The 15,377-nt window shown below is 41.6% G+C and overlaps 2 protein-coding genes across 2 annotated transcripts; both read left to right on the top strand.

Annotated features, from left to right (window-relative positions):
* The first annotated feature begins 919 nt into the window (after window positions 1–919).
* n4bp2l2 (NEDD4 binding protein 2-like 2) lies at window positions 920–4,152 on the top strand. Its single transcript, XM_083984773.1, has 6 exons — window positions 920–977; window positions 1,750–2,759; window positions 2,873–2,997; window positions 3,516–3,604; window positions 3,723–3,799; window positions 3,886–4,152. The coding sequence occupies exons 2-6, from the start codon at window positions 1,750–1,752 to the stop codon at window positions 4,028–4,030; spliced, it is 1,446 nt and encodes a 481-aa protein (XP_083840899.1). The 5' UTR covers window positions 920–977; the 3' UTR covers window positions 4,031–4,152.
* An 8,719-nt stretch (window positions 4,153–12,871) lies between these two features.
* trmt9b (tRNA methyltransferase 9B) lies at window positions 12,872–14,926 on the top strand (the record flags this gene model as incomplete). The annotated part of the gene is made up of 3 exons (XM_083984536.1): window positions 12,872–13,025; window positions 13,168–13,341; window positions 13,800–14,926. 3 exons carry the CDS (start codon window positions 12,872–12,874, stop codon window positions 14,768–14,770), a joined length of 1,299 nt encoding a protein of 432 aa, XP_083840662.1. The 3' UTR covers window positions 14,771–14,926.
* Window positions 14,927–15,377: the final 451 nt, after the last annotated feature.

Here is a 15,377-nt window from a genome sequence, read left to right as displayed (position 1 = left end):
GTGGTTTTTGTCTTGCTCGACTAATAAAAGTGGAGAGGTCAACTCACAACAGTAAGGTCATGTCATTCATTCCTACCAATCGCCTTTCTTCTGTTTTTCTGTAGTAGTAACACATTTTGCTCTTAAAACCCATAATTATGCTTTGTTTTAGTACAATAACACAAAGATGATCACACTGAGCTGTCACTCTGACAAACGTGTGTGTCTTATGCTGTAATTGTATAGGACAGTGCAAAATTTAAATTGTGCCTAATGATTGTTTAATAGCACCAACAGTGTACTGTGCATTGTAAAACTAATCCTGCTGAAAGAAAAATGGAAGATTAAGCTGCATTTCATATTTTACACTCTGATTACCTAATTTGGTACATGTACAGTCTAATACAACCCAATATAATATCACTGTCATAAAGTCTTGGATATCTGGACAAGAGGTGTTATGAGAGGTGTTATGAGAGGTGCTTGTTGGTCAACGGACACCATCACATTGTTTAATCAATCCAAATTTTCTCACATGTCCACTTAGTGATACTGCAGTGGGTTTTTTTTTTTTTTTTTTTAAACGCTGTCAAAGAGGTCATGGTACTACCCACTGACTACTGTATGTTGGGCAGTGTCTGTAGTATGCCCCACTTTTAAGTATGTAGGCCTAAATAAAGGACAGAAAGTAAGGAACAAAAAATAAAATTTAAAAATCTTAAAAAAAACAAAACAAAACAAATCAAAAAATATTTTTCTGGGGGGTAATTCTTAGCTTTAATTGACAGGACAGTGGTGGGATACTTGCTTGTGAGTCTGTGCCGCTCCAGACCTGCTGGTGGCGCTGACGTGCAGCTCTGTCGCCGGTTCTCAGACCGGAGGAAAAGAAGAATGACGTCACTTCCGTAAACACAAGGCACTGACAATGTTGAAGTTGAGTGCCGGGTGTTTTTTCATTTCGTTTTCCCCCCATGATTTATTCCTCCTGCATGTAAACGGTAAGTATTGAGGAACAGCGACTTTTACTCTCTATGTTGATGTGTCGAGGTAGTAAAATGATTTTTTTTTTTTAAGTAAAGTTTATTTCACCTAATGTGGTCACAGTAGCTAACGTTAACGGTTAACTGTTGCCCGCCTGATTTAGGTTTCAGTTCATGTAAGTGTAGTGTGCAGACACACTGACACATTGATTACCCTATATAATGAAACTAATCACGAATTTATCAATGGCAATGGGTTTACATCATGTTGATAACATGGATATTAACGCATGTAAAAAGAAAAGCACATTGCATAGACAATTTAAAAACATAGAACTACTGAGGCAGAAAGGAAATACAAAAATATACAGTATAACTAATATCAAAAGAACAGCTGAAAACGTTAAACGTAGAAAACCATTTTCCACACTTTCCAAATTACTTGTGTGAATATTGGGCCAAATCTGGCAGGGAACACAAACATGAACACAAGAGGATTCAAAATCCAAATTCAATTTGTCTTAGTGTAGTACTTGATAAGTTAATCATAGATATTTTCCATAAATGTAAAAGCAAAAAATCTACTGCCTGGAATAGATATGATGGTGATTAAGTTGATTCAATTAACCTAACACAGGGTGTTTTTTGGGGTTGTATTTCAATAGAGGACAAGAGATAAAGGGGTAGGACCACATTGTTTTTGTTGTTGATTGTCTGTTTTGTCATTGATTGTCATTCGAATAAATTCAGATAAAAAATATCTTAATCTTGTTAATCTGTTCTCATGTAGATGTCTCACATTGAGTCCTGTCCGGATTTAAAAAGCCCTTGGTTGGGTGAAGATGCTGATGGTGGAGATGACTCAGCTGACCGAAACACTCAGTGTGCGAGCAGTGACTGCATCAGTTCAGACAGCAGCATGAGGGAGCGTGTGATAAAGGAGGTAGGACTCACCAGCACCACTTTCATTGGTCCAGCATTTCCTCCAGAAAAACACACCACTAAGCCTGATATTGAAGACACACTGAGCGAGTTTTACAAGGAGCTTGAGAAGATCGATACACCTGATGGTGCTAATGGTAACCCAGGGCAACAAGCACCAACCTCACCTCCAAAAACAGCTATCAGCAAACAAACTCAGGATGTACACAAGGAGAAAAGTGTTGACACGAACAAATCTGAAGAAACAGATGGGTGCCAGAGAAGCAGTGGACAGAAACAGCCACCCTGGTCACACTGGTATCAAAATAAGCCCTACTACCCCAGAAGGCCACGGCCAGACATGGACCCTAGCTCTTATAGAGCTGCTCCCACTCAAAACCACTGGCATTATCCTCAACCTCTGAACAGACCACCAGACCCAAGATTACACACAACCCCATTCCATCACCCACCACCCCCACCTGCATTCCTAAATCCACAAAATCCCCCACCACATGTGAATCCTAACTGGAGCGGTTCAGGAGTGGCGAACCAGTATCCAGAGGAATCTCATTTTCAAACATTCCCTCAGGACTATGATGCAGATTACCCACATCACTTAAACAGGGAAGAACGGGGTTGTAGTAGCTACAATACATACTCAGATAACACGAATACAGGGTGGTCTAGAGATAGAGAAGAAGAACGGTATCAATGTGATGAAGGTTATGACAGGCGTCAGAGATATGATTCTGAAAACCAACTCTGGGAACGACAGCATCACTGCCAAACCCCTGATCATTCTCATGCATCCGGTTCATCTCTGGTGCTTATCTTGATGAGGGGATTGCCAGGATCTGGGAAATCTACACTGGCCAGGTAATAAACCTGTAATAAACAAATGTGTCGCTCAGTTTAAGGAACCAAAACTTGAATTTCCAAGCCTAAAGCTTCTAGCTTAACTTAGCATTTGTGACCCATCTCTCTCACAGGGAGCTGCTCTCCACTGGTCCCAATGGGCTGATACTGAGCACAGATGACTACTTTGCTTACAAGGATGGATACCACTATGAACGAGGCCTTCTTGGAGTGGCACATGAGTGGAACCAGAGCAGAGGTATTGTCTCCTGAAATGCTCCTGTGACTAAGTTGTTTGTTTGTTTATTTATTTATTTATTTATTCCATGGAACGAGTTAATTGCATCACAAATGCGTCTTTTCATTGTGATCTTCTGGGTAAGGCTGTTTTCACATTATCCAATACTGCGCAGAGGTTTTCAGCACTAAAAGTAAAACAAGTTTGCTTTTTACAAAATAATGGCAGTACTTTTAGTTTGTAACTTCATACAAAGGTAAACAAGGTAAAATTAAATTTTCAATCAAAATGTGTGTTTGCTATTAAGACAGAATCAGTTCTCCTCATGACACATACGCACAGTTTTTGAAGTTACTTGCTCAATTATGTTGATTTCAGGATTTCGGGAGGACATAACATCTGTACATCAAAATGTCAAGTCAATCAATCAATCAATCAAAAATGATAGCTTTAGAAATGTGTTTTGGAGAGATTATTTATTTTCTTGCCTGAACTTGGTATAACCTTCTTCCTCTTTTCTTTTTTAAATCTTCTTTCAGCTAAAGATGCTATGTACGATTGCCGTTCTCCAATTATTATTGACAATACAAACATTCAAGCTTGGGAAATGAAACCATATGTCAAAATGGTAAGTGCTGATGTCACATATTAGTAACTAATCAACTCATTGATAGTATGTAAATACAATGTTTTGTATTTTGTATATAGATATTAATAAAAATATCTATTTATCTATTTTTTAACAGGCCTTGGAGAGAGGATATAAAGTTGACTTCTGTGAACCTGACACCAGCTGGAAGGTGGATCCCTATGAGCTTGAAAAGTATGGTTCTTTATTAATTATCCCATGCTGGTGCAGACTTTAAAACACTTCCTAGCATGACCTGACTGCACTTGTTTGCCCTCTAGGAGGAACAAGCATGGTGTTCCCCAGGACAAGATCGCACAGATGTTGGATCGCTTTTCTTTTCCTGTATCAATAGATATTGTCATGAGCTCACAAGACCCTCCTCACGTGAACCAGAGACGTCAGCCAGAGCGTCACAGACGATGAACCAGAGCCATTAGGTAATAGAAGGGGTAAAACAACCAAATAATTTGCCTTGAAGAACATTTTTGTAGTGGTGTAAATATTACAGCTGCTGTTTCTACATGATTTTAATTTATAATTTTGTACAATGTAAATTTGTGTAAAGGGAAAACAAATCTATTTTCTCTAAAGTGTCAGTTGTAATATCTTTGCAAAAGAAAAATATACTAATTTCTACTTTCATAGATTTTGCAGTTTTTATAATTGATTACTAGTTGCTTGTCAAAGAAGTTTTCAGCATTATCTGAGTCCCTGAAATCTGCAGTGCAGCTGTGAGAATTTACTGTTCTGGTAAACCACAAGTTACAAACTGAGTTTACATCTATGGTTAGACAAACATGTTTGTTTGGAGCCAAGGAGTTGTTTGTCCTGTCTGTTGATGCCTGCAAGGCCACTGCAGTTGCTCAGAGTGTGTTCATTAATGTCTTGCTCCACCATCCATGCGGTTGCTGCACAGGTACAGTACAGTATTTATCTTGTAGAATTTCTTTTTCTTCAGCATTTGGGCAAATCCTTGTTTTTTGTGGGGGGGGGGGGGTTTATTTGTGGGTTGAAGTATGAAAGTGAAGAAACAGAACAGTGAATATACCAGAAGCACTTAATATTAGTTAATTGAGTCTTTGAGTGCAGTGTGAAAACAATGTAGAGTCGTAATCACAATATCAGCTCTGATATTCTACAGAAGAGTGTGTAGAGACGTGTTGGTCTGATTCCATTCATTACTGTGTCTCACAGGAAATCACATTTTGCCTTTGTATTCCCTCTGGTCTTCATTAAAGCAGCACACAGGTACTGCTTTATTGACTCTAGTCAGGATTTATTTTTATTGGACCTCAAGATTGTTCTCCCTCAAACGTTCATCTCCACTTTAGCAGACATTCTGATCCAGTTTGAGAGCTTTTTCATTAGAAGTTGCTACCTTAAGTCTTTTAAAACCACAGCATCTTAAACACAAGTGTTTTACCTCCGCCTGTGGATTTTGGGCCAGGTTCATATTTTTCCTGTGGAGCTTCACGTGACAGATCTAGGTTAGTTTTTTAGTTCTCCTCACGTTATGCAGACCTCGCTGTTTCATATTTAAAAATAGCACAACGGAAAATAATGTTGCGAATTGGATGCACATAAAGTGAGAAGTCTTTTTACAAGTATGTGCTGGTTTTGGCTGAGAGAGGATGATCAGTGGAGGTTTAAATTGCCAATAGAGGGGGAGATGTCTTGCAATAGAAGCCTGGTAACTGCAGTTGAAGCAAGGTATGGTTGTGACTATTGTCAGTGGGCATTTTAGATGCATTCTAATGTAATTAAACAAATCCTCACCTCTGGGCTTTCGGTCCATGATTGTAAGGGCCCACATTTTTTATGGATATGGACATTGCACAGATTTCAGCTGCACCTCATCTTGACCATTGGCCATTTTCTGTTTGACTTTGTCCAGCTGCTTTTGAAAGTGTCTCACTAACCCCGAAGCTGTGGTATTCTTTTTTCCTCATGTTGCTGAGGAGCATGTGATAACTCCATGACATTAAATTGTTGGTTCCCTCGTGATGTCTCAAGGTTGACCGACATACAGTATTCAAGACTCATATTACAGTATATATGGTACTTCTATGTGCAGCTTCATGTCTTGTCGCTGGAGGTTTGTTAACAGCATATCGACCTTTATCTACAGATTCTTGCGCCAGTGTGCAAGGCAACACCTAACAGTTCATGAATTGATGCGAGTCTCATCTTTCCTGCAGTGAACATAACGTGTATCATGTGCAACCGTACAGATGCAAGATGCAATCAATCTGCTACAAAAAAGAAAGGAAATACAAACTTTACGGGTTACTCAGAAAGATATAAAGATAACACAGCAACAATAACCACCACATACAAAATGTTTGTACCTAGGGTAATGCAGCAATTTGGAAAATCTGATCAGATCTTGATAAATATAGATGTTCAAGTGACTCCGAATCCCGGACTTCTAAGGCCGAGCTATTTAGCTGAATGTCCCCGAGATAACAATGACCTTGTTTAGGAGCTGTAAAGGAGCTTTCAAACGGACAATGGCTCCTTCTCTCCGGTGAATAGACCGCAGTTTGAGTCATTGTGTGATTGTTGAACATGTGACCCGTGATATTTATTTGGGTCTAAGACTTGAGGGCTCAGAGGCAGGAGCAGTATGAGATCAATCAGTGAGTCACTGACAAAAACCCAATAAATAGGACAAAACAAACAGTGACATTCAACTTCATTAAAATAAGCAACAACAAAGAATTCATATAAGATAGTCCTTATGGACAATTTAACCCCGTGTTTACTGCAGTATCAGATTTTGTATAAAAGAGCCGTACCCTTCATGAACATTTTAGGAGTGTGGATGATTTCATTCTTCTTGAAAGGATATTAAATGTACAGTAGCATGAAATAATCTCTTTGGGAACCACATCAAGAACACTATTATATTGTCAGCACTGGGCATGATGGAAGCTGCCCTTTGTATCTTATAGGTAAAAGCTTTGACCTTTGAAATCCTGCAGCTGTTCAACACCCTGGTCTTTGATAACACCAGAGTTTGTACATGAGCAGGAGCACTGAACAGTGTGACTCTGCTCCTGTGAAATAAAACCCTGAATACACCTATATCCCTAACATTTCATTTCCACAGAGAAATACACATCTTTCCATTTCACAGTAGTTTGGCCGAATGCAGACGAACTGGTGAACACACAATTCCAGTTGGTCATTTTGCCTCCTTCATATACATTATCTGATGTGACCTCATCTGGGTAACCATGTGGCTTTGCCTGTGATAACAAACTCCAATCTCTGCACTATCCATTTACTTGGACAAGCTTTCATTCAATGACCTTCCTCAAGAAACCCTTCTATTATTAGACCTTCTTCCTTTAATTACACTTTGCAGAGCTTTAAAAGCTCAGACAACCCTTTATCTCATGAGCACACAGTGGACTCCAAGTCGATAAAAATGGTTGGTCTTCAGGGAAACTAGGTAGTATTGTTTGCATTCTTTATACAGTAAAGTCTTGTCAACCTTTACATATATCATTAATGCTACAGAAAATCCATGAATATTGTCCCATATATCAGAGCTGCATGGTACCAGAGCAGCCAGAAAAGTATAGAAGTCCTTTTTATTGTAAAACTACAGAAGAACTATCACCAAGGTTTTGGCAGCAGCAATTTGTGTAACAGTGACACAATATCCTGCTATTTTCCCAAAAACAGGATGTGAGAAACAGGACAACTCATGAATGTTACTCCCTGAAGGAACTAACATGCCCATGCTTTCTCCTGTAAAAACATCTGTCCCTGACCACTGGTCCAAATGTGAATGTAAAAAGTTATAATCAAAGTTGGCTGAATATTATGTTGTCTTCAACATTTTGCCCATGTTGGAGTTTTGTTGATACAATGAGAATACTTTGATCAAATATGCTGTGAATCACAATTTTTAAAATAAAGAAATGATAATATGAGTCCGCTCCCCCCACCCCTTTGTTTATATTGTGTCTTCTCTGTGCCTCAGTTTCCTCAGCCAGATGTTGTCTCTGGGTTTCAGGCTGGCAGCTGATAAGAGTCATCCAAACACAAACATCATGGTGCCTGGATACTACCTGAATTCATGACTGGGCAGATTAGACCGGGCAATTGAACAGAGGCTGGCGTTTAGAGCAGCAATGTGGGGGTGGATGTTTATAAGGTTACTGTTGTTTACCAGCTGCTAAACCTCACCTGAGGGGACAGGAGTGTTTTCAACATCTCACCTTGTTCACTGGCTCACAGCGAGAGTGTGTTTGTGCTGTGCGCTTCCTAGGTGTGAAGGTGTAGGTCTACAGCTGTAAAGTGTGGCAGCATGCCCCACACACACTGGGACATGTGTGCTCCCTGAATGGCTCTGTTGAGTCGCAATTAAGTCACTGCCATTAACCATCTTAGAGACAGAAAGGGCAGACAAAATCAGAGCTGACATCCAGAGGACAATAAAAAGTGGACACGACAGGCTAATGTGGGCAATTACCACCTAAGAAAGCAAGGCCTAATGGTGCAGGCATTTATCAGCAGCTGTGGCATAATCAAAACATCTGCTGTTTCTTTGAAAGAGGAAGATAAGGATTGTTAGGAACGCTGATGAACTCTGCAGCTCAATATGTCCTGATTCTTGGGGCTAAAGACAGGAAGTTGTCCGTGCATGGTAGCACACATCCGTCTTTTTCAGAAAACATGGGTCATACTGTACCTTGAGCATAGTTAGACCTAGTAGCTACTATTAATGTCAGCATAGCCTATAATATTGTATAGGCTACTGTAATTTTTATTTTTTATTTTTTTTATCTTAGTATAGCTGTCAGGTTCAGCCTTCCTGAACAATGTTTCTCTTGGTGTCATAGCCTACTGTTTGACAGAGGTTAAAATCATTGTGTCCTGATGGGAAAAGGATTAAGCAGAAACTGGACAATTCTCTTCAGAATAATAGAGATTTGTGCACAATGATATTAATCTATTTATAAATGAGTCCTATGTCTGATGGTCAGTTAATATTCTCTGCAAAAACTCCTTTTAACTGGAGCACGAGGTGTTGCCTGTCGACTCCACTTCACGTTGTTTATTGTGGTTGTCACGTGAAGCTGACAGCCAATAACAACCGTGTTCTCCGATCGCACAGCGTGTCATCTTTTTTACACACTGACGACCAAGCTGCTGCGTCAGATCAACCATATTAAGACCGGACACCGGATCACATGTTCTTCAAAATAAGAGCGTACATTTGTGCAAGGTTTTTTTTTGTTGTTGTTTTAGTAGAAAAATGTCACTAAGGCCTATTGAGCAGAAGCGGTTTGTTAGAACAGAGACATTGCTTTAGCGCACCTGCACAAATACTATCAAATGGGTAGACTGTGAAGCATTGTGTGGTCACCGTTTGTTTGTTTCATTAAAGACACGGACCAATCACGGGTTTTTTTTTTCTTCTCTTCTTTTCTTGTGATTCACAAATGTTTCACAATTTCTATTCGCTGTAGTAGGCTAGCCTACAATGTAAAGACTGAATTGACTCATACATGAACCTTTGACTCATTTCTCGTGTCAAGACAGACAATTTGCTTCTATATTGTAGCCACTGCGGTTCCCTACCCTCACCAATGATGCTATAATTTTGAAACAGCTCACCGGAAACGCGTGTGTGGTTTAACTCTACCTTGACAGGTGAGGGGCTCAACATGCTATGGATTTGATAGAGTCCGGCGGCCGGTGCGCTGCTGGAGGTCACACACGCCAGGTATACCCCCCCTCCCCTCCCCACCACCACCACCACATTAGCTCACGTTATCCGTCCTCGTTTGGACGTTGATAATGTGCCCGGTGTCCCCGTGTCGAGCGCGTGCCTCTGATCCTCGCGGCAGGTCGGTGGTGTAGATGAATCGCCCGTGCAGACAGGGAAGTTTACCTCCGGCGACCTGAGGACACAGGCGGATAATTCCGCGGTGGTTGACATGGACGGTGAGTAGCTGTGGTTCTGGGCGGATCGGAGGGATGCGGCTGGGGTTGTTGTGGTAGATGTTGACATTGTAGCAGTTACAGTGTGTTAGTTGACCGGTTGAATGCCTTTTAAAAAAAGGAGAGACTATAGTTTTGAATTCATCCATTAAAGAAACTTTGATGGGGCACAAAGTCGCAGCTCAGAATATTCGGACAAGTCTGATATCCATAAATGTAGCCTAAATACCTCATAGGTTTAGTCTTAATGATTTAACTGAGCTGACTTTTGTAGATCCAAATATTGCGTTCTATTAGCTCATTATTTTCTGCATAGTGTCTATGAAACATTGTAGAGGTAGGTATAGGACATTTGACAACAAAAGATGCTTGCAGCAGTGATGGGAGTCCAAGATCCTCTCTCCACATGTGTTGATACCTGGGTAAACCTGGTAAACCGGTTCTAAATGGATCCCTGCCTATATTTCATGTAGGGGTCAGTAACAGCTTTCTGTTCATCAACACCACCCACCGCTCTCATCAAAGCACTGCTGAGCTCTGACCTGAGGGATGTAATGGAACTGACTGATGTTTGTCAGGAAATCTGTATGCAACATTAAAATAAAATAAAGCAATGGATTTTTATCTTTATCCAGTGAACGTCCTACACCTTGGACAAATCTGTGTGCCAGCCATTGCCTCTGTCCTCTGATTTAATTTTAGTCCCCATTGTCAGTCAGAGGCAGTGCTGTGAGCCTCCCCAGCTGCTGGTTACATAACGTCAGCCGAGGACTGCCACAGTTTAGTGAGCAGAGGGGGAAACTCAGGCGGAATGGAGTGAAGACAATACTGAATGAGGCCAGATTACAACATTACATAAGGGATGTTTTGCTTCCACTTGGCTGGGATGATGCAGATGATGGTGGTCCAGAAATAGGTCTGAGGGAAGGAGGATGGGATGCTGGTGCTGCTGCTGCTGCTGCACATACTATATTTACCAATGGCTGTCAATGCATGGACAGAGTGCTGATCTGTCAGTTTGGAGAGAGAAATATTTGCATTTCATGTAGAACGTCCTGGCTTTTGTTGCTAATATCCTGTGGTAAATGTTCCCAGCACAGTGTGTACACAGGTGCACAGTTGGCAACAGTGAATATCACATTCAAGGACATATCAGTTTAATGTCTTCTCAGAGAGGCAGATGGGAAATGTCTGATAGCTTTCCCTCTGGTTAACCTCATCAGCAAAGTGCACTGTGGCATTACGTGGTTCATTAGGTTGTGTTGCTCTGGTTTGGATACGTTATTGAGAATTTTTCACAGGCAGACTGACAGAGACAAAAATAGACAGGTATGTAGTTGGTAAAACATCTAATAAAACACTAAAACCATCATAAGCAGATTTCCACACAAACAGGGATGGCTTTATAACTGTGCTTATTGATTTGGCAATATGTGACAGCCACATGATGGCAGTGATGTATGAAGTCTGCTGGGATGGGTCGGCAGTGACAACTTTCATCCATCACATGTGATCGCAAGGAACAAATCATCTCGGCATCACAGAGCAGAAAATCTTTGTCACGTCCCTCAGTTCGAGTTGAGGAATTGAAGTGTGTCACAGTCCTGACTGCCTCTCTGTCAGCGATGTCAACGAAACAGACAGGCACAACCCACAGATCTTTACAGTGTGATGTCATGATGATTTGTTGCTGAATATCATGAATGCTGAGGAAGAAAATGACAGTTTACCTGTTGGCTGGCCTTAGTTGCTTGTTAGAAAGCAACATGTTTTCTCCATCGTTAATCATCATCAGTCTGCACACTTCTTCAGGAGGTCAATAAAAACACTACAAAAAGCAATTTCTAGCAGGCTCCATTTTTAAAAATTGAAATTAGTCATTCCAAATTTATGAAGATGAACAGAGTTACTGTCATATGACATAGTGAAGCGTGTGATGAGTGAAACTATTCTAAGCTTTTGAAAAAAAGTATGTTCTAGTTAAAATTACAAATTATTCACAAATTAAAGCACAATCATTATAACCTAAGGAGAAATTTTGTTATTAAGACATTTTCCTCCTAAAATAACAGTGTATCCTATAGATAATACTGTAGAAGAACTCTTCATGCATATAGGTGCTTGAGGGAGCCGCAGCAGCACTGCAGGAGCTGTGGGCCGCATCCTAATACACCAAGATGATTGCAGTGGGGGCTGTGAAAACCAGACATAACACAAACATCACAATTACGTAATCCACAAACTCAGTCTGAAACTCTTTAGCACATCTCTGAAATTCCAACAGTCAAATATTGATTAGTGTGATAAGCTATTGTTTTTTTTGAAATGTCTATATTTAGAAAGTATAAATTGCTTTCCCAGTAACCCCCAATGAGGAAAGAATGGAGGGAGTATGAAGGTGTGATGCAGACATTTACAGAAACAAGAATAGATTCAGTTCAAATGAGGAAAATAACAAAATCAGAACAATTATCAGTCCATGCATATACTGTATATTAGCCTTGAATTTTCAGGGAATTGAAAGTCCTGCTCAGAAGCAAAGAGGAGGCAAAAGGGATTCCTAGAACGTGAGCTGGTGCTGAAATCTTCCATTTTCAGTGACGCTGAATTAAATCTCATTGTCTTGAAATACTCAGCAGCAGCAGCAGCAGCAGCACTTTGCTTGGTGTCAGTGCTTCACACAGTTGATGGAAGTCAGACATGCCTGATGTTTTGTTTTGCATCTTGTTGCCAACATGATTCATGTGTTGACCTTTTGCCTCTGCATCTCTGTGAAAACAATGTGAGGCAGCTGCTGTGGAAATGGACCGGCTGCTGAGTGCTGCGCGAGATGAGGACTGCCTCCTCCTCGCTACCCCCTCGTTTCATTTACAACCCCCTTTTACTGTTACAGACACTTGATGACAAATGACTTCTTGTATTCATGTTGCTTAACATTGCTCTGTCTTCCTGGAGCACTGCGGGGTGGATGTGAGAAGCGTTACTGATCATGACTGCAGCAGATCCTTCCTGTACAAAGCCGAGGGTCTGGTGTTAAATTACCCTCGTTGCCTGACAGATGTTTCAGTGTCGCTGCTGATTAAGGTGTCCTGCTGACCTTGTGGGACTTTAACAAGCATGGAGAGAGGGACACCTTGCTGCTGTGGCCCTCAGGGGTCCTCATTGCTGTTTTTTTTTCCATCTTACTTAATGAAGTAGAGTGACTGTTTGATAGATTTGTCATTTGGAAACAAGCATGGAGATGTCTGTCCCCCCAGGCATGATGGTGTGAGGCCGCTGCATGAGGCAGCCTGGACAAGCGTGATGGAGGAGGCTGCCAGCCAGCTTGAGAGAGACCATGTGCACAGTGTCTATGACAAGATTGCTCCATATTTCAATGACAGCCGCTATAAAGCCTGGCCAAAGGTGCGACAGTTCCTGCTGGACCTGGAGCCGGGAAGCATCGTAGCTGACATTGGTGGGTGTCACCTCTACCTGTAACGTAATGACACAAGATTATTCAAATTGCTTTCCATTAAAAGAGAGAGAGAGAGAGAGTATAGTCGGACCACTAATCATTCAGTCTCTCCCACTCTAAATAACTGTCTTATCCATGGCAGGTTGTGGCAATGGCAAGTATCTCCACATCAACAAGGAGGTGTTCAAGCTGGGGTGTGACGTCTGTCGCCCCCTGGTGGACTTTGCCTGGAGCCAAGGACACGAGGTCCAGATGTGCGATGGGCTGCATTTGCCTTACAGAGACAGCTGCTTTGACGCTGTGCTGTCTATTGCAGGTAATACACACACACACACACACACACACACACACACACACACACACACACACACACACACACACAGAGTTAAAGGGAGGTAAGGATATTGTTGACCCCTCTCACTCAGTTACAAATCACTCTCTTCATATGCATGAAGCTTAACTGATGGAGCTGTCATTTTCCTTGACAGATTAAATGAACTAATAATGATTATTATAATGATAAACATCAGTTTACCTCAAGCTTGTGTTGCCAGGCCAACAGAGTGAAAAAATTGACATTTTGTCATGTGCGTCCTCCAACAAAAAAGTGTAATTAAGACCAAAAGCAGACACCCACACTATTAAATTATCTTGTGTGCCATACACAGTGTACACAATGTGTTTGTGGACTGCATGTGCTGAATGTGACACATCATCCTAATTATATAATTGCTTACTCAGCATCCTTCTTACACGTTAATATTTTTGTCACAGTCATCCATCATTTGTCCACCAAAGAGCGGCGTATTCGAGCAATAAAGGAGATGGCTCGCACCCTGCGAGTAGGTGGACGCATCATGATTTACGTGTGGGCCATGGAGCAGAAACGCCGTAAGTTTGAGAAACAGGACATTTTCGTCCCCTGGAACCCCAACCCTCATTCACCCTCCTCCGGCTACAACAGGGAGCACGCCAAAACCAGAAGGAGGGCGGCAGCACAGAGCGTGAGCGAAGCCATAGACAACACTGACAAGCACAGGAAGGTTAGAAGCACATCGTCCGTAGCAGATGAAGAAGACCTGACCTGCTCCATGCCGCAGCAGAGGACTCAGAGACTGTGGTTCTTCTCCAGGTCTCTGGATTCTGTGTTCGACTTTGGAAGCTTAGCCATCTCCCGGTCGTCCTCCAGAGACCTGAGCACTTTATCTTCACCCACAAGTGAAAACGAGGGGAACAGGGCCGGCCAGCGCGGGAGAGGACGAGGCCTCATCAAGCAGGTTTCCAGCTTCTTTTCTCCTCCGTCTGTGATCGGATCAGAGGAGGACGTCTTTGACCCGCTCACTGAACTGCACAAGGGACAAAATGATCCTGGAGGCAGCAACAACAACAACAACCCTAACAACAACGGCACAGAAAACCCAAGTGTCCCAGTATCTTTAGCCCAGGAGTGTGGCTCTCTGGCCCTGCCAGATCTGGTGCCTTTCCAGACGGAGCACATGAAGCAGTCTGGAGATGAAAGCGAGGGAGGGCCCCCGGCGAAGGAGCCACAGGAAAGCACACAAAGTCCTCAGGGCAGTGAGGGACAGGTGGAAGGCTCCTGCCTGAGGTACTACCACGTCTTCAGGGAGGGAGAACTGGCAGAGCTCATTGAGAATCATGTTGAGGAGCTTCATGTCAAACACACCTACTTTGACCATGCCAACTGGTGTGTTGTGGCCGAAAAAATTCAGGTGTGGAAAATATGATTTTAACTTTAACTCTGATTTTACTTTGCATCAACTCTGCCTCAAGGTTCAGCACCGGAACACACATTCGATGATTTTTACATTCTTGTAGGTGCAAAGTGTGCAAAGGTACAGATGTAGCCACTGTTGACGGTACACTAAACACTATAATAAACCACTCCACTGCTGCAAATCTCACCTGAACTGTTTGGAAAAATTTAATAATTTCCTTTCAGTTTAAAGTGAAATTGAAGCTGTCATGGGATCTGTCCATACCTAGCATTATTTTCGATTACATTACTATAATGTTTTGCACAGGAAGGCAGTGTTAAACAATGGTTATCACTGTAATTTACCATGTTTTTTTTTAAAGTATTTATTCTATTTCAGTTCATGAAAGCAACAAGCAGTACCCAGTGTGTGTTTCATTTGGTGTAAAGAAACCCTGGCAAAACTCCAGGATTTTATCTTTTTTAAAAGAGCATTTCTCAAAGGGAGAAGTTAAGAAATGCACAGTTTTTCTGTTTTGGACTATTATAAAATTAGCCAAAGGGAGGTTTCCAAGACTACAGTATGCTCTTCCATCTGCTCTTATCTGTTTTAATGCTTTGGTTTCAGTGGAAAAGTT

Source organism: Trachurus trachurus (genome assembly GCF_905171665.1).
Source record: "Trachurus trachurus genome assembly, chromosome: 13".
Lineage (NCBI taxonomy): Eukaryota > Metazoa > Chordata > Actinopteri > Carangiformes > Carangidae > Trachurus > Trachurus trachurus.
Note: the sequence above shows the minus strand (reverse complement) of the source record. Positions and strands in the feature narration are given on the sequence as shown.